The sequence below is a fragment of the Eleutherodactylus coqui genome, chromosome 6, assembly GCF_035609145.1.
Source record: "Eleutherodactylus coqui strain aEleCoq1 chromosome 6, aEleCoq1.hap1, whole genome shotgun sequence".
NCBI classification, from domain to species: domain Eukaryota; kingdom Metazoa; phylum Chordata; class Amphibia; order Anura; family Eleutherodactylidae; genus Eleutherodactylus; species Eleutherodactylus coqui.
This window is the reverse complement of record NC_089842.1, coordinates 32,076,009-32,094,623: the sequence shown is the minus strand read 5'-3', so window position 1 is coordinate 32,094,623 and position 18,615 is coordinate 32,076,009. Positions and strand designations below refer to the sequence as shown.

General features: G+C 42.2%; 1 protein-coding gene across 1 annotated transcript; it reads right to left on the bottom strand.

The window, feature by feature from the left end:
• Positions 1–4,511: 4,511 nt before the first annotated feature.
• LOC136632009 (phospholipase A2 inhibitor and Ly6/PLAUR domain-containing protein-like) lies at positions 4,512–18,615 on the bottom strand. Its single transcript, XM_066606543.1, has 5 exons — positions 18,551–18,615; positions 17,532–17,645; positions 8,379–8,525; positions 5,265–5,405; positions 4,512–4,826 (listed from the first exon to the last, which is right to left on the bottom strand). Exons 1-5 carry the CDS (start codon positions 18,600–18,602, stop codon positions 4,645–4,647), a joined length of 636 nt encoding a protein of 211 aa, XP_066462640.1. The 5' UTR covers positions 18,603–18,615; the 3' UTR covers positions 4,512–4,644.

Genomic DNA, 18,615 nt, shown 5'->3' with positions numbered 1-18,615 from the left:
TGGAGGTAAAATCTCTGGATCGACCCATTCCTATTGACGCCTCTCCATTATCACAGAATTGCTTGAGATTTTGTGTCCCAGATATATATTTGAAGTCAATACTGTAATTCTGTTTGTATCTCTGTCAGGCTGTCTTCAGTGCAAGTTGAGCAGTTACCAGAATATATTGCTGATTTTACTGACGTTTTGCCCCAGATGGGGCAGATAAGTTACCGCCTCACAGGAAGGGGATTGCACTATTAAACTTGTTCCAGACTGTAAACTTCAAAAAAACCATTTATTCAATCTAACTACACCCGAGAGACAGTCTATGAAAGTTTATATACCCGGGATAGTTTGAAAAATGGGCACATACGTCCCTCGAATTCCCGATAGCTAAACAAAATCACCAAGCGTAATCCGTACCCATTGCCTCTCATTCCCCACCCGTTTTTCACAGTTGAATGGTGCATTGCACAATAATAATTTGTTTGCTAAAAAGGAAGTGTGTTTTTTCCGTACAAGAGATCACATTTCTGGGACACATTATTACCCTGAAGGGGTTCAAGATGGAACCAGAGAAGGTCTGCCTGGTACGGAACTGGGTGCTACCTGAGAATGTGAAGGCACTTGAGAAGTTTCTGAGGTTCGTCAATTATTATCAGAAATTTATTAGGGGATTTTCAGTGGTGGTTAAACCTTTGACAGATATGATAAGAAAGGCTGCTTCCCTTCTAAATGGTCCCCAAGGGCATTACAAACTTTTAATGCCTTGAATAGATGTTTTGTGATGGCTCCGGTTCTGGTGCAACCAGACTCCTCCAGACCTTTCGTGGTGGAGGTTGATGTCTCAGAAGTTGGGGTTGGGGCGTTGCTGTCTCATGGGAACTAGTGCAGTGCAAGATCTTTGTCCTTGTGAGTTTTTCTCACGCATATTTTCTACTGCTGAGCAAAACTACAATATTGGTGACAGAGAGCTGTTGGCTATTAAGTGGGCTTTTGAGGAGTGGCGGCACCTCTTAAAAGGGGCTCGGCATAAGGTGACAGCTTATTTGGACCACAAGAACCTGATCTATTTAAGAGTCAGCCAAAAGACTTAACTCACGACAAGCACGGTGGTCACTTTTTCATAGTTACATATTGTCCTGGCATTAACAGTGTTAAGACCGATGCGCTTTCCAGGAGATTTGTCCCGGTGGTTTCAGATCAATCCCCTGTGTCCATTCTTTCTGAGGGGGTTGTAGTGTCAGCAGTTTCACCAGATTTGGAGGAACAGGTCCGTAAGGCACAGGATTTAGCCCCAGCAAGCCTTCTGCTGGGAAAGTGTTTTGTCACTGTTCATTTGAGGCTGCAGGTGCTGTCTGAAGTACATAGTTTCATGTTGGCTGGTAACCCGAAGATTAATAATACCCGAAAATTACTAACAAGAACTTTTTGTGGCCATCATTATGATGAGATGTTTTCAGTTTTGTCTCTTCTTGTGAGGTTTGTGCCAGAACAAAATTGCCTTGAGCTGCCCCTGCTGAGAGGCTGATGTCTTTGCCGATACCAGTGAGACCTTGGACTCATTTGTCTATGGACTTTATTACAGATTTGCTGCTTTCTGAAGGTAATACTGTCATCTGTGTTGTGGTAGATCGTTTTAGCAAGATGTGTCATTTTGTGGCTCTTCCCAGTCTTACCTATGCTAAAACCTTGTCCAGATTGTGCATTACTCATATTGTGAGATTGCACGGCCTACCAGCAAATATTGTCTCCGATTGTGAGGTCCAGTTTGTTTCCAGGTTCTGGTGTTTTGTTTGCTCTCAGTTGGGAATTCAGCTCTTTTTTTCCTCAGCATATCACCCATAGACTAATGGACAAACTAAGAGATGTAACCAGAGTCTGGAACAATATTTGCTGTGTTATGTTTCAGAGAAGCAGGACGAATGGTCAGGTATTTGCCTTTGGCTGAACTTGCATTTAACAATAGATTGTTTGAATCTATAAGGGTATCGCCTTTCGTTTGTAGTTATGGCTTTCATCCATGTTTTGGTCCCTTTTCCAAGAGGGTGTCAGATGTGCCATAGGAAAATGCATTTTCCTCTAATATTGAGGCACTGTGGGAGGTTATTCAGAAGAACCTTCAGAGGACAGTTCAAAATTTCAAGCGGGTAGTGAATAATAGGCGTTCTAAGGGGACTAATTTCTTGGTGGGAGACTTGGTGTGGTTATCAAGTAAGATCATAAAACTCAAACAACAGTCCTTCAAGTTAGACCGACGATTTACCGGCTCTTTCATAATCATTGAAAACATTTATCCTGTATCATTTCGTTTAGAGATTCCTAGTTCTATGAAAATAACTAATGTGTTTCACAAATCTCTCTTAAAGAAGTTTGTTGATTCAGGAAATGCTTCATCTCCATCAGCCCCAGTTTTGGTGGATTATTCAATTTGAGATAAGTCGCATAGTGGACTCTCGTCAAGTTAGGAGATCCTTACAGCAGTTAGTCCATTGGCATGGTAATGCTTGTCAGTAGAGGACATGGGTACCAGCTGCTGATGTCCATGTGGAAAGGATTGTGAAAAACTTTCACAGACTAAATCCAAATCTACCTGGTCCTAAGTGTCCTGCAGCCCCTTCTAAAAGGGGAGGTACTGTTGTGGCGGTTCTGGGATTACTGCCATGTTGATAGTTTCATGCAGGTTTTGCAAGTGGTTCTCCAGCTTTTGGCTCTGGTGGGTGTGGTATTAGGTGAGACTAATTATCAGGCTTTTTAGTCTTGCTGAGGTGGGACAGAATTGCCATCTAATCTTCAGTCTAGCTGTGACTGTGTTCTCAGTCAGAGCTCTCTTCTGAGAGTTTATTTGCCTGCTGCATCTAAGCTAAGTTTGTGTTTATTTTCTATTTGTGTTGTTTGTTTCCCCTGTCCCACGTAAAGTTAACTAAGGGCCAAGGCACAAGGTCAGGTATGCCCTTGTCAGGGCAAATTGTCCGCATTTAGGTGGATCCCCATCCCTGAGGTTATTTACATAGGGAAAGAGTACCCATATTTTTGTTTTTGTTGTTAGACAGCTTGGGCACATTTGTGTAAGATCTGCAGGTTACTGATCCAGCACATCCTGGGTAGATGTGACAGACCTGCGGTCACACTGATGACCCTGGGAGGCTGGGATGTGTGAGGTCTGAGCAGTCCAGAGTCTCCCAGCTAGTGGGGTGTAATATTCTGCAGATGAACTGACACTGTTAAATTCTACTGCTTCGCTCTCTCCCTCTCCCCCCCCCCCTCCATCTCTTTCTTTCTCTCTAGTTAGGAGATCCTTACTGTATTTAGTACATTGGCATGGTTATGCACTTGAGTAGAGGACATGGGTTCCAGCTGCTGATGTCCATGTGGAAAGGATTATGAAAAACTTTCTCAGACTAAATCCAAATCGACCTCTCCATCTCTTTCGATGCCACTTCTCTCCCCCCTCTCCCTGTCTTTCCATGCCATTTCTCTCTCCCTCTACCCCTTCATCTCTTTCCATGCTGTTTCTCTCTCTCTCTCCCCTTCTCTCTTTCTCCCTCGCTCTCTATTCTGCTTCTCTCTCTCTTTCCTCTCCTCTCTTTCTCCTTTTTCCATGCTGTTTCTCTCTCCCACTTACCATCTCCATGCTGCTTCTCTCTCCCTCTTGCCCTCTCCATGCTGCTTCTCTCTCCCTCTTGCCCTCTCCATGCCACTTCTCTCTCCCTCTTGCCCTCTCCATGCCGCTTCTCTCCCCCTCTTGCCTTCTCCATACCGCTTCTCTCTCCCACTCCTCCCGCTCACAGTCTCTCTCTCTCTGAACCTCTGCTTCAACTGTTTTTTCTCCTTCAGCGCTGACCCTTCATTTCAACTGTTCCTCTCCTTCAATGCTGACTCTCCACTTCAACTGTTCCTTATCTGTAGCTTCTTCCTCACTTAGCCCCTCCCCATGCCACTTTTCTCCCTCTCCCACTCCCCCTCTCAATGCTGCTTCTCTCTCTCTTCTCCTCTCCATGCAGCTTCTCTCTCTCCATGTATTTTCTCTCTCCCTCTCCCCCCCTCTCTCCATGTCTTTACCCCTTCCCCTCTCTCTTTCTCCATGCTGCTTCTCTCTCCCAATGTCTTTCTCTGCCCCCCCCTCTCCCTCTCTCTCCATGCCACTTCTCTCTCTCTTCTCCCTCTCCCTCCTCTCTCTCTCCTCTCTTTCTCCTTCTCTCAACCTCTCACCCTCTCCATGCTTCTTTTCTCTCCCTTTTCACTCCTCTCCCCTGCTCACCCTCTCTCTCTCCATGCTACTTCTCTCTCTTTCTCTCTCCATGCTGCTTCTCTCCATGATACTTCTCTCTCCCTCTCCCTCCTCCATCTCTCTCTATGCTGCTTCACTATCACTCTCCACTCCTCTCTTACTCCCTCTCTTTCCATGCCACTTCTCTTTCCCACTCCCCTCTCTCAATAGCACTTTCACAAATTATTATTGAATTATCAGTGGAAAGCCTTTTAGAAGAAATAATAAAATTAAAGAATAAAAAAACAATAAATACAGCAAAAGCGTTTATTTATGTATTAAAAATATTTGTCAGCCAAGGGTTATTAGAAACAAAAACCTGACAACATAAAGGAAACCTATAAAATATTCCATCCTGTAAACTTCTCTTCTTTCAGGATCCTTTACAACTGTTAGAGAAACAATTTCAGCACTAGAAGACACACAATGGCTGGAGTCAGGATGACTTTATGGGCACTTATGCCGCCACTGGTGCAGGTATATGTAGCTTTGATTGTTGATCCTCCAGCAGACTGGCTACCAAGATCACAGTAGGACTTTGTTGCGCATCCTCGCATGGCTGCTGGGGCTGATCCTGCAAAGATACACAAAGATTTCATATACCACAATATAAGGCCTCATAAATGAAGATGATAAAACAAGCACTGTCCTTAAAGACCATAACAACCGAGTAAAATACAACTTTTTCATAAATTATCCTGGAAATAAAAGCTTTGCTGCAATTGAAGGAGATTTTTTTCTGATTGATGTCTTTCAAAAAGGAGGTTTATTTAGTATGTTTTCTACTTCACTTGAAAAACCCAATAAGCTTTAAGATGTTTGCATGTGAAAATGGAAAACTTTTTTCTTCAGTTGGCCATACTAGGAACAGCAAATGCTTTTACTGGCCCCTAAATGGGCAGTCGAAGACTATTTAGTTCACTAGTTTAGTGTTGGTATGAAATTTTATGTAGAGATCAATCATAGTCCAAGGTTCTCAATAAAGTGAAGTACAAAAATTAGTTATTGAAACCTGTTATTTCTATTGTCTGGAGAAGACACATATTCTCATCCGCTGTACATTGGATAGTATCCGAGGTGTAACACGAGGCAGATTGGGCAGGAGCGCAAGATGGGCAGATTACTCCATTGGGGTTATGGTCTTTTGTTGGAACTAGAAGAACAGGAGAAAGAAATAAAAAGATGACTTGTATTCATAGTACAAAAACCATAATGTATGAACCTATGAAGAACCTTCATCATCCACCCTTCTAAGTGGTGAAGCGGTTGTCCCTCTGTTAGAGCCTCTAACATATTATTCTCTATACAGTAGAAAGAAGACAGTGATCTACCATGCAATACACAGACACCAGTGGTTCTTCATAGCGAGATCAACTCAATACAAGCGGTCTCTGACCTACCAACAGAGAGATGTTTTACTAGATGAACCACCAGTGTTACCTATACATTCCCACTGGGCAATGATGGAAAGATGTTCTCCAGGGCAGAAGTCCCATTTAAATCATTCACATCAATAATATACACTGAATGTCCCCTTTATTAGAGACTAGAGATGAGCCAGCATACTCGATAGGGCAAACTACTTGAGCGAGTAGTGCCTTATTCAAGTACCTGCCCGCTCGTCTCTAAAGATTCGGCTGCCGGCGCGGGTGAGAGGTGAGTTGCGGCGGGGGGGGAGAGAGAGATCTCCCCTCCATTCCTCCCCACCGCTCCCCGCCCCCTGCCAGCACCCGAATCTTTGGAGACGATCAGGCAGGTACTCGAATAAGGCACTACTCGCTCGAGTAGTTTGCCTTATCGAGTATGCTCACTCATCTCTCTTAGAGACCCATCTAGTAATGCTTTGGACCTTCTTTGACCTTCTAAACCACAAAAGTTTCTTACGATGTAGATTCCACATGGCACCTAAATCATTCTACAGGAATATTGGCCAATGCAGACAGAAAGCTTCTTGGAGCTGTCACAAATTAGATAGAGGTACTGATGGGCTCTGAATAGCTGAAAGGAAAGGTTCATTGATTCATGCTGCTTGCAGGAAATTCTGACCTCTCAGCATGGTGCAACAGAAATCTGGATTCATCTGACCAAATGATGTTTTTCCACTGCTCGGTGATACAATTTTCTACTCATTTATGCCCTGGAGACTTACTTTTCTGTTTCTCTTAGACGGAATGGTACTGGAACTGCTCATCTGCTGTCATAATATATCCATGCTAAGGAACAGTGAGTTGCACATTTGTACAAGTTCGTTGGAGCACCAGTATTGTTTTGGGCTGCCCTTGTCAGTGCTGCACCTGTTCATTAGGATGATTCATAACATCCGCTTCTGACCCCTTTTAGCAATGAGTTGTTTTTGTTTACAGGAAGTATTTACCCAATCTCTTCATTCTCGGTATACTCAGCAACTGTGTTATACAAAAAAACCCACAAGGTTGGCAGTGAAATACTGTCACCTTGTGCTCCTAGGACCCGTAGTTTTGTGGCTTTCCAGGAATACACTGCCACAGGTGTGGGATACTTGCGTTGGCTGGGTATAGAGTTCTCCAGTGAACCAATCACCACCGCACATAAATACCTGCCACTCGGGTAGAGGTTGCCGGTTTCCTCATTTTCCTCCCAGTACCCTTGTGCTTGTATTTATGCATGTTTGTCTGTAGGTGTGAATGTTCTGTGTGTCTGAGCAGGTAGCCAGACTTGAAGTGAACAGTCCTGTTCAGTGTGAATTGGTGTGAACAAAATGTGGTCTAAACAGTTCTGTTCTGTGTGGTGTGTATTCATTTGCATGTTGGTGTGAATGGTGTCCTGTGCTGCTTGGATTGTTTACCATCTAAAGCGAGCCAGGTCCTTAGGTTCCAGCATAGGGCCATCCCTATTAGGACAATCACCCCGCTTGCATGCAAGACTCATGGGGTAAGTTGTCTAGTGAGAGTAGGGACCCGCTAGACAATGAGGACCCTTGTCATGGGCTAGTGGACTTAAGTATATTGGCCAAAATATGAATACCTCATACCATAGTATTTCCATGTGCTTATGCGTGCAGGTATGTCTGGTAAGTGTTTGGGGTGTTTGTCAGTCATTGTGCCATGTCTGCTAGCGAGTCCAGTTTGTAGTTCACTAGTTCACGTATGAAGAAGATGTGACCCTCGAGTAGTCTAGCACCAATGACCAGGCCTTTTTAGAAGTCGCTTATGTCCCATTTGCACGGGACGACGCTTGTTTAAATGAGCGCACAAGTGACATCACCGCTAGTTGTTCGCGCTCATGCAGAATGTTTAGACAGGTAGATCATGGCTGAAAATTGCTACCTTCGTGCGCACTTTTCGTTGAGTGCTTCATATTCCATGCAGTGATTTTTATGCAGGCGGAAACTGAGTGACAACAACTAAAAACAAACAGAGGATTCTGATATTGAGATAATTTGTCACTTGATTTTATGCTGCACTCTGGGGTCCCATGTCTAATATCCATACAAGGACGCTCCAGTCGTGAGAGGGCTGAGGACTCTAATAAAGGAGCCATTCTGTGTGCATTAACTGTGATCCCAAAGCACAGGTGGTCCCAAGTAAAGGGATAAAGTTTATGGGGTCACTGTTTATTATAGGAGAGTAATTTTACTTATGACGTTACTTATGATCTTATGATTTTCACATATTTTTAATTAGTCTGTCATTGTTTATATGTGCTGATAGTAAAATTTGGTACTAATTTTGGTATTTTTCTTTCATATAGTTTAATTGTGCCTGCTTGTACATTTTTCTTTAGCTAATAACCAGATTATGCTAATAACAGATTGACATGTCACCATTGTGGCCAGTGATTGGCTGCGGTGATGACGTGTCAAAATGAAGCATGACTTCTGGAGTGCAGTAAACAGATGGGTGAGGAATGAACAAACCATTGGCATGGGAGCCGTGAGGGATACTGAAAGAAGAGTACAAAATTTTGGTCTATTGTAACTAACCAAATACTGTGCAGACCTGAGAGAAAGTGTGTCACATTACCAATGGCATCCGTAAGTATACAGAATGGAAATTAAGCTCTGTTATTAAACTAGGAGCAGTAAAGTCTATGAAGAATCAACCAAATCTCATTTGTATGTAGAACAAAGCAGAAATGGATGACTTACCAGTTGGAAGAGTAGGAGTACAGTTGTTAGTGCTGCAGCATGAAATGCCAAGCGCAAATCGTTTTTGTGTGATGGTCATGGAGCCACTGAAGTTGCATTCAGATGAAGGTGTGCATGTCCTGGTCAGATATTTAGCCCTCACTCCCTCTACAAATAGAAAGATCAAACATGTTTTTTTATTTTTAAAATATCACCCTTTTTTTGCCGGAGGCATCTGTGCATTTTGCACCTCCAGTATTCAGGACAACTTTCAGATTTTTGACATGTACAGATAAAACCTAGATTTTTAAATAAAAAAATCATACCGACCCCCTGTACCTATATATATTCTGAGAGTAAACACCTGGTGCATTATCAAAATGCCACTCTTGTATATTGTACACAGGTGCCTTCATGCAATTTTGTGTCAAATTGTAATTTGTCATAAAACAATGCATTAACCCCTTCCAGCTCCAGGGCGTAAGTTTACGTCCTGACTGCCGGGTACTTCCCGCAACAGGGCATAAACTTACGTCCTGGGGATAGCACGAGATCTAATTCCCTGTTAGATTACAGGACATAAGATGTAAGTAACCAGATGAGGAGGATAAATAGGAAGATTCAAGACTTCTGCAGAGCAGTGCCAGTCCTCTAGAATGCACTACCTCAAACTATCCGGGCAATCCCCCGCACAAAATCTTCAGGCATGCTCTAAAAACACACCTATTCAGGAAGGCATAACATATCTCCTAAACCAACCGTGGTTTTGTTTCTGTTCCCCCTGTCTTGTAAGCACTGTGGAATATGTTGGCGCTATATGAATAAAGATTAGAGATGAGCGAGCATACTCGTCCGAGCTTGATACTCGTTCGAGTATTAGGGTGTTCGAGATGCTCGTTACTCGTGACGAGCACCACGCGATGTTCGGGTTACTTTCATTTTCTTCCCTGAGAAATTTGCGCACTTTTCTGGCCAATAGAAAGACAGGGAAGGCATTAGAACTTCCCCCTGCAACGTTCAAGCCCTATACCACCCCCCTGCAGTGAGTGGCTGGCGAGATTAGGTGTCACCCGAGTATTAAAATCTGCCCTCCCGCGGCTCGCCACAGATGCCTTCTGACATAAATCAGGGAAAGCGCAGATCGCACATAGGTGCGATCTGCGATTCCTGTTCTCTTCTCTATATGCGCTCAATGGTGCCGGCGGCAGCAGCGCCGACCCCATTGAGAACATATAGAAGACAAATCATTCTTCTCTGCCACAGCTGTAACAGCTGTGGCAGAGAAGAACGATGTTTGCCCATTGAATTCAATGGAGTCGGCAATACAGCAGGTTCCACTGAAAGCAATGGGCTGCCGGCGATCGCGGGATGAATTGTCGGGAAGGGCTTAAATATATAAGCCCTTCCCTGTAATTCATCCAGAAATGTGTTACAAGAAAAATATATACCGGCGTATAAGGCGACGGGGCGTATAAGACGACCCCCCAACTGTCACCTTATACGCCGGGAATACAGTGGAGCAAAGAATAAAAATCATTACTCACTTCTCCTGGCATTCTGCGGTGCTGCTGCAGGCTGTCGCTCCCTCCTGGTCCCCGGCAGAGCATTGCTTTCTCTACGAAGGGCTTTAAATCCCCGCCTCCAGAAACACACGTGCCTTCAGCCAATCACAGCCATTCAATGACATCATTGTCATTGGCTGTGATTGGCTGAAGGCACGTGTGTTTCTTGAGGCGGGGATTTCAACCACTGCGTCCAGAAAGCAATGCTCTGCCGGGGACCAGGAGGGAGCGACAGCCTGCAGCAGCGCCGCAGAACGCCCGGTGAAGTGAGTAATGATTTTTATTCTTTGCTCCGCTGTATTCCCGGCGTATAAGGTGACAGTTGGGGGGTCGTCTTATACGCCCCGTCGCCTTATACGCCGGTATATATTTTTCTTGTAACACATTTCTGGATGAATTGCAGGGAAAGGCTTAAATATATAAATACCCCATCCATGATCCTGAGGATGAACATGCTCAGAAATTGTTTTGGAAAAATGCTGGAAGCTCTCCAGAGTCAAGTCTCCTCTGCTTCGAAAGCCCAACAGAAAGTGCTGAGGAAGACCATTAAGATTCTTCCCGCCCAACAGAAATTCACAAACTCCAGGGAAAGAGTTGGAAGAGCAAGGATCAAAGATGTTAGACCCTTCATCATACCTCCTGGCACAGAGATGATTTTGTAGTCCCAGACCAGACCCAGTCTGCAAGGGGAAGACTACCAGGATCTTATTGAATTCATATATACTGAAGAATACCCATTTTTTAGAGCGACCACAAGTTTGGCAACTGTCTCCGTGGGTCAAGTGCCTGTTTAGAGTCCTCAATATAGGTGACACTGCCATCACTCTAAAGAAATATTGCAGTGTAGCTCAAGTGTCCTTGCTCCAGCCAGAGTATGTCCTAGACTCTGACACTTCTACAATCATCCCAGCAGGTGAAAAAGGCATCTTCTTCCACTGAAGCACCCTGGTGGTCTAACCTTCATGTGGGCACTCCTAAACCCCCCAAGAAACAACAAGGAGTACAGGATGTAGCTTGCTAAAACCACACAGCCTTCAGCAAGCATGTCACTGACTTCAGTCAAGTGAAGCCCATCTCTCATACTATCTCCACGAATTGCCATCCTCCCATCAAAGACATATATCAACCCCTGACCCCTTCTTCGTACCACACAGTGAAATGGATGATTCAAGACATGAAAGATACTAATGTGATCAGGGATAACTAAAGTCCATGGGTGGCTTCCTTAGTGTTATTTAAGAAAAAGGAGACTTATAGAATGATGTTTGGACCATAAGAATTTTGAAACCTCTCTACTGTACTTAGATGATGTCATCATCTTCTCCAAAACTTACAATGAACATCTGAAATATTTGGAGGAGGTGTTCAAGATCCTGTTCAAGCACGGGTTGAAAGACAGGCAAGTTACCTGCAGATCTAGCCCTGGGAATACAACTCACAGATGAAGTTAACTCTTTGCCAACCACTGATTGGGTACAAGAGTATCAACTGAAACGTCAAGAATTCCAGAAAATTGTTAATACCTGCATGAAGGAAGTTCCTCGGAAGCAGCAAAGTGACTTTGACAAAAAAATGCTAAAGCTATCCCGTTAAACGTTAATGATCAAGTCTGGCTAAAGAAACATCCACCGACTGGAAAATTAGACTCTATATGGGAGCTACTGCATTACACCATTCTGTCCAAACCCTCTGCTGATAAAGAAGTATATTATATTGGGCATAAGAATCGGCAGCCGAATCTCATCAATCGGGATAGACTTAAACTTTGTTCTTTGCAACCCCCACCTCCAAAAGACTTTGACAGTGAACCCGATGTGGCCAATCCACAACTTGACCTTACTTTGGATACAGACAATCCAGTCCCTTCAGTGACGTGTCTTAAAAACGCACCTCTTTAAAGAAGCATATTAAATCTCCTGAACAAATCATCAACCTCACTAACTACTATTAATTCCTACATGTAGTTGTTGTATTGTCTGTGCTCCCCTCTGCCTCAAAAGCACTGCGGAATAAGTTGGCGCTCTACAAATAAAGATGATTTTTATTGTTATTATTCAGTCTTTGACTCTGATGATCCAATGACCTGGTATCTGATACCCAGCTTTATTGTACCACTTCACCAGTCTGTCCCATTTGCTTCAAGCATGCCACAGCCCATCCACAGAGTTCCAGAAAATCGTCCAAACTTCAGCAATTCCAAAGAAAAATTCAGCCTCAGACAAATACCTGTCCGCTACAGAGACTAAAGGTCACACTACCATGTTTAAATTATTGTGAATACCCATTCCAGTTTAGGTAACGTTCCTAAGCTTTACACCCCAAGAGACTACTTGACGATAACATTTCTAAAATTTGTACCACAAGAGACTGCTTGGAGACGTTTTTCAGTTTAATTGTTGATTATCCTTTTTGCTTGCTCGTTGTCTTAACTAATTATCTCTTTCTGGATGCTTCATCAGCAGCATTCATGGACACAGTCATTTCAGTTGTGATTCATAACTTGACTCATTTTCACTCCTTTCCAGTTTGTACAGCAGACAGTTTGTTTATTATGTTTAGTGTTTTTTATCCAGAAAATGTAATTGTGTAACTTAGCTTTTGGGGAGAAGTAACATATTCCACCTTAGCTTAACCCTTTCCAATCCACTGTCTGACCTCTGAAGACATTATGAATTAAGGCTGTACAGCTCTGATGTTGGAAGACGTTCATCAGGGCTCTCTTACTGTATTTTGCCAGCTGCTCTGCTGTCGGAGCCTATTTAATGTGTCACCTCATGCAGTACTGGCTTTAGCCAGCATATAGCGTAGTTGTATAATGACAGAAAAAGAGTAAGGCCCCTTGGAAAACCAGGATAGAAATTGGATTGGAAAGAGTAATCTATTGTCTTGGGAAAAATGAATTAATTCATTCTTTAATATCAAGCTGCCAGATTAAACTGTCAACCTGAACCGACCATCAGACTCGTAGAGGAAACATCAAGGACAGCTACTATTTTAGTAAGGAAGAATCTGTAGTGAACTGCAGTGTGACACAACAGTAAAAATACATAATTGCAACTCAAGAGCAACTGTTCTAACTACAGCCCATTTAGTAAAGGGTAGTGATGCTGGATTTTGTTTAATAAGAAGATGAGGTCAGATTTGGGAACCAAATAGTTAATTTAACTTGATCATTTCACTGTAAAACAATGGCTGAAGGACCTGGGGAAAACACTCTGTATGTAGCAGACAGGACTGTCAGATGACCTGACCCAGCAGAAGAAAGAAGCTCCCTGATTTGGTGGAAGAGCTAATCGCAGCGACGCTCAAACAAGTTAACTGAGTGGAGTTGGCTGGAAATTTCCTGTTCCCTGATCTGTGGCACAGTAGATAATAATAAAAGTGTTGAGAGGGGGAAACAAGAGGGTCAATGTGGAGAGAGAGTGAAACAGAGAGACAGAAGGAGGGGTGAGGAGAATGTCAGCAGCCAGGTAAAGCCGTCACATTGGCTTTCCCCCTGTCCTGTAACTAGAAAAGCTTACTTACAACTTTAAGAAACCACTTGCACAGCTAATCACCCACTCTGCTGAGAGAAGCTCCGCTTGTCTTCAATACCTGAAATCCTTCCAAGCTGTGGCTTCCATCCCTGCTTCCACCAAACAGTCAATACAGACACAAAATTGCAAGCTGCAGAGATCAGACATCCTCCAGACAGTCCTACTGAGTTAGTACTGGAAAATTATAGCTCGTGTTTCAGGATGGCAACTGCTGGTAGTCGGGTTGATAGGGGTTTTGCTTTCCGTCCTAGTCAGTTTCTCTATAGCTTTCCCTTACTTCGGGTGCTGCCTCCCTTTGGGCTTGTTTATCATTGTATGAAGGTTTAAACTGTGTACATGCAAGTTCTACTGTTTATTATTCTTGCAGACTGCCACGTTTAACATTACCTGGTGTGCCTTCAGTTTACTCGCATGTGTATATTAGTCTTATTCTCTACCAAGATCTTTTAATTCAGGCAATTGTGCCTAATTCTATTGGTTGTCTTTATCCTGTGGTCTACCTTCAAAATTACATAGAGCGCGCTGCACTCATAACCACCATGACTCGACTCCTAAGCCACCCCTTAGAAACCACTCAGAGATTGCAGACTTCCTCCTTCTTGTCGCACATTGCATATTGACAAGGTTCTTCAGCCTTTAGTGAGTTTAGGTCACTTAGGAACAGTCTGTGGAGTGGTTAGCCAGGTTTAGCGAGAGAAGATAGCCTGGAATTGGTAGAATAGGCCCCTATACAAGTTGAATTAGAGTGACAGTATAAATAGGAGGAGTGCGCTGAGCAACAGTCAGTCTAGGGCTGATTCTGGTCTATGGCAGAGTCGAGAAGCGTCAAGAGACAACATCTAGGATCAGCCAGTGTGGAGGGAAGGAGAAAATAGCTAAAGTTGAAGTACTCATTAACAAGAATTGTTAGTAAAGTCAGAAGAGGAGTGAGAGAGGAGAGAAAAAGGAATTCCAAGCCAAGGAAGGAGGAGTCAGCCAGTCCTAGGCACAGCCAGGGAGAAAAGGTGAAAGAAAAAACAAATTCTATAGATAATGTTTATTTGTACCAATCTCCTGAAAAACATTCATAATTAATCAATGTCTGCAACTGTAACTGTTGATTCTAAAATCATATTATGCAAAGTGTTTGAAGCAAGTCAATCTGCAATCCAATCTCTTCTCACTGAAAATAAATTTGGTTATGGTTTATGTTACAACCTGAATACTGGAGTCCCTTCCCACCAACATAAGATCTGCACTGAAGTACCACACTACATGCTCCCATGGTATAGAGTTTCTACCCTTATTTTTGTTCAGTTGTCCACTTTTTGTAACTTATTTTTCACCACTGTACCCTGTTTGACTCCGCAGGTAGCACCAAATAAGAGCTGCTAAATTTACCATTGTGCAACGCACGAGCCAGGCAACATTCTTCCATAGGAGAGGAGCAGCCATGCCACTGTGACTAACATCAGCGTGATCTATAGTTTGCATTGGTATCAATTTAGAGTACATAGGATTTTTTAATAACTTTTAATTATATTTTTTTCTTGGAGACAAAGTGACAAAAAAGGCACAATTTTTGATGGCGTTAACCATGTAGTATATGATATTTTAATTACTTACTGGAAGAAGGATTTTCTAACTTCATATTTTTTATTTTTATAATAATTAAAAATGCTGTAAATTATAGCAGAAATGTGCTCCACCTATGACCTAGCATAGATGTCAGTTTGGGACTCATGGATGGCCCAGGATCCTCTGTGTTCAAGACTGCTTGTGCCTCTTAATACATTTGGTGCATCTTCCTGCACTGATCTGCCAATTAAGACAGGCAACATGGAGCTCCGGTCTTAATATTTCTGTTCCAAAGTCTATTAGAAAGTTGTTAAACTTTATGCAAAGATTAAAAACTTTGATACATAACTACACCCCTTTCAAAACACTTCAAAAGAGTGTCCTTAGGGGTTTTTTTTGCCATTTTTCCAACTGATGACCTATCCTTTAGACAGTAGAGGAAGTGGGAGCATTGTCTTCAGTCCCATTGAAATCAATGGGAGCGCTGTGGTACTATTTACACTTCCTGCTCTTGTTACTGATCAAGCCAGATATCCAGTCTTATCCAAAACGAGAAACAGGAAGTGCAATAGAAGCATGGTGCTCCCATTAATTTCAGTGGGAGTGAAGCCAGCGCCCCCACGTCCCCCCCCCCCCCCCCCCATTTGCTACTGACAACGTCTGGCCTATCCAGAAGATGGATTCAACTAAAGAAGCTCTTTCACTGTTGGGTGTTCGCTATATAATTGTAACCATTATCATTTCCTTCTGCGTGTTTGTAATTATGTCACTTTCAATCAGTCTGTCAGGCACTGCAATTGTTTTTGTCTTCAGATCAGTATCTTAGCCTATGTGCCAATGATGGACATCATTTTTGGCTATATGGTGCGCTGAGCTCCCTCCCCCTTTCCAACCCTCATCACTATTTGCAATAGGAGGGGGGAGGAGCAAAGTCTGGGACTTAGCTCCGCCCTGTCCCGCCCCCTCCCATTGCAAATAGTGGCAGGGTGTGGGAGCTCAGAGCACTGCTCCCGGCTCTTCCAGCCTCCTCCCCCTGCACAGAGGGACACTGTATATTGGCTGGGCGTGAAAACTCAGCCGATATACATTTGTCTGAAGCTGCCCTTATGATGTATATATTCTAACTTCTTTTTTTTCAGTATTTTTTGCGTGACTATCCTGTCATATCTATTGCTAACGGCATGCTTCATTTTTATTTTCATGTTTCTGCTGTCTTCTCTTTTATTGTTTATTTATGTTTCATTCCTTGCTTCACTAAATTGTAGCTTTGTACTTGATAAAGGAGCATACGGGCTCCGAAAGACGTTGCACTCTGTCTTGTATACGTTTAATAAACTATTATTTATTTCATCTATAAGTTTCCAATTTTGTCCTCAAGTTCTGGTACCTCTCATAGCAACCCGGTCTACACTTTACCTTGCCTTGGGGCTGTAATATAGTTTGGGACACTCTGGGCGCAGCGGTTTTCTCCTCTACTTTCAGATAAACAAATAAGAGTTATGAAGGGGCTAGGAAAAAACGAAAATGGTAAAAAAATAAAAGGCTGAGTTCTTAAGGGGTTAATTCCAGCGATAAAAAGATATATATTTTAAGTGGGAAAAAGTGAAAGAAAAGCTATATCAATTTGGTAATGGCATAATTGTAGTGACCCACAGAAGTATTATTTATACTCCATGATCAATGCCGTTAAAAATAAAAAGTATGTCGAAATTGCAGATTTTGTTATTATATTCTCTAGCAAAAATGAAATAAGCAGCAAATACAATGTTATATGTTCCCAAAAATCGGATAAATAAAGACTAGAGTTCATCCAGCAAAAGGCAAGCCCTCATAGAGTTCTGTCAACGAAAAAATAAAAATGCTATGGCTCTTGGAATGCGGCGACAGAAAGGCAAAAAATGTTTTCTTTTTCTATATAAAAATAGCAAATCATAAAAAAAAAACTGTATAAACTTGTTTTTGCCGAAATCGTGCCGACCAGAGAATAATGCTATATCTTTATGTATTTTGCACACTGAAGGCCTTAAAAATGAAATTTCATTTTTTTCCCCAATTCCCCCTAAACAATGAATAAATGTTATACAATACATTAAATACAACTTGTGGCTATATCAATGGAGAATTTAAAAAGTTCTGGCTCTAGGAATCCAACGATGAAAAGAATTGAAAAATTAGCTGGTCATTAAGGTGCAAACAGGCTTCATCACTAAGGGGTTAAGTGCTTTTAATTGATGTGTTGGCACAATAAAGTATTTTCTCTATACTTTTGTATTTTCTGTTTATAATTATGGATAACCTACAGAATAACAAGATAACTACTCCAGTTTTGAAAAACTAGAAAGTACTTAGCGTCCTGCCCGATAATTTATAGATATATATGTATATAGTGAGAGATTTGTAGACTAAGAAACTCTATTAAAAGTTCTATATAAAATTCGGCATTCCAGTGTGTGAAATTTTACTCTGATCACCAAGACCCAAATAGCCCCGGTCATGAAAGCATTAGTCATATAACTCACCGCCAAGGACTCGTGTATATTCAGACCCACACATAAATCCATCCGGACAAGTTATGCTGCTGCCTGAGCATGTCGTGGATGTAGATGAACACTTTGTACACAAGAGAGCTGAACCTAGAGAGATGTCACACAGCACACAGTCAGCACATTAATCACTTATTACACTCTTGTTTTCTGCTGCAAAGTAACTGATATCAGCGGCATGGGAGACAGATGTCTAAAAGCTCATCTCCCAGTATGAACAGGAGAGGTAACATCTGTCACACAGACTTATACTGCTATAGTAGAAGTATTAGTATGTCTTATTACCGCCAAAATTCCTGCTATTTATTATTTTCTATCATTATTAAAGGTATGTGCACACGGATATTTCTGGAAGATTTTCGGATCCAAAAAGCAGTCCGAAAATGGGACAGGAAGAGCGTCCATTCATTTGAATGTGTATATGCAGCATGTCCTAATATTGTCTGATTTTCAGATGAGAATATCATTGTCCCACACATCAGACAGCACAAGGACGGGATGTCTGATCAGAGTTGTACTAGAGAATCTTAGCCACAACTTTTTTAATGCCCGTGTGCGTGTACCCTAAGGGTGTAGTTACACTTCCATTTATCAGTTGTAATTCCATCTCTTTGTTCCATTTTTTGGAGCAGAGGTACAGAATTAAAATGGAAATAAACATTTGTTTTTTCTCCTTTGATTTCAAGGGGTTTTCAAAAAATACGTAATGCTTTCAGTTTTCTTCCTTTCTATTAGTTCATTGTGTGCCATTTGTTCCATTGAAACACGGAAACCTAATAGAGTAGAAGCGGACTAAAAACTTTCAGTTTTCTTTCTGCTTTTTTTCTTTAAATGCATTGAAAACACTGAGGAAAAACAAACATGCTTGTTTCAAATTTAATTACATTACTCCAAAAAAGGAACAGAGGTGGAATTATGACCCGCAGCACTAATGGGAGTGTGATTGAGAAATCCACAGAAATAGAGCAAATACAAAGGCAAATAATTCAACCTACTTGTTGCTGTAAGAGCCGAGAAGAGGCTCAGAAATCCAATCAGAGAAATCATCGTTCAGCATAGA

What these genes read in the sequence shown, in the direction of transcription:
- LOC136632009 (XM_066606543.1), bottom strand. Translation starts at nt 18,602, where the DNA reads ATGATTTCTCTGATTGGATTTCTGAGCCTCTTCTCGGCTCTTACAGCA. An exon ending in ATATACACGAGTCCTTGGCG is followed by an intron (nt 8,526 to 17,531) that starts GTGAGTTATATG and finishes TTCTATTTGTAG; the next exon opens with AGGGAGTGAGGGCTAAATAT. An exon ending in CCAGACAATAGAAATAACAG is followed by an intron (nt 4,827 to 5,264) that starts GTTTCAATAACT and finishes GTATCTTTGCAG; the next exon opens with GATCAGCCCCAGCAGCCATG.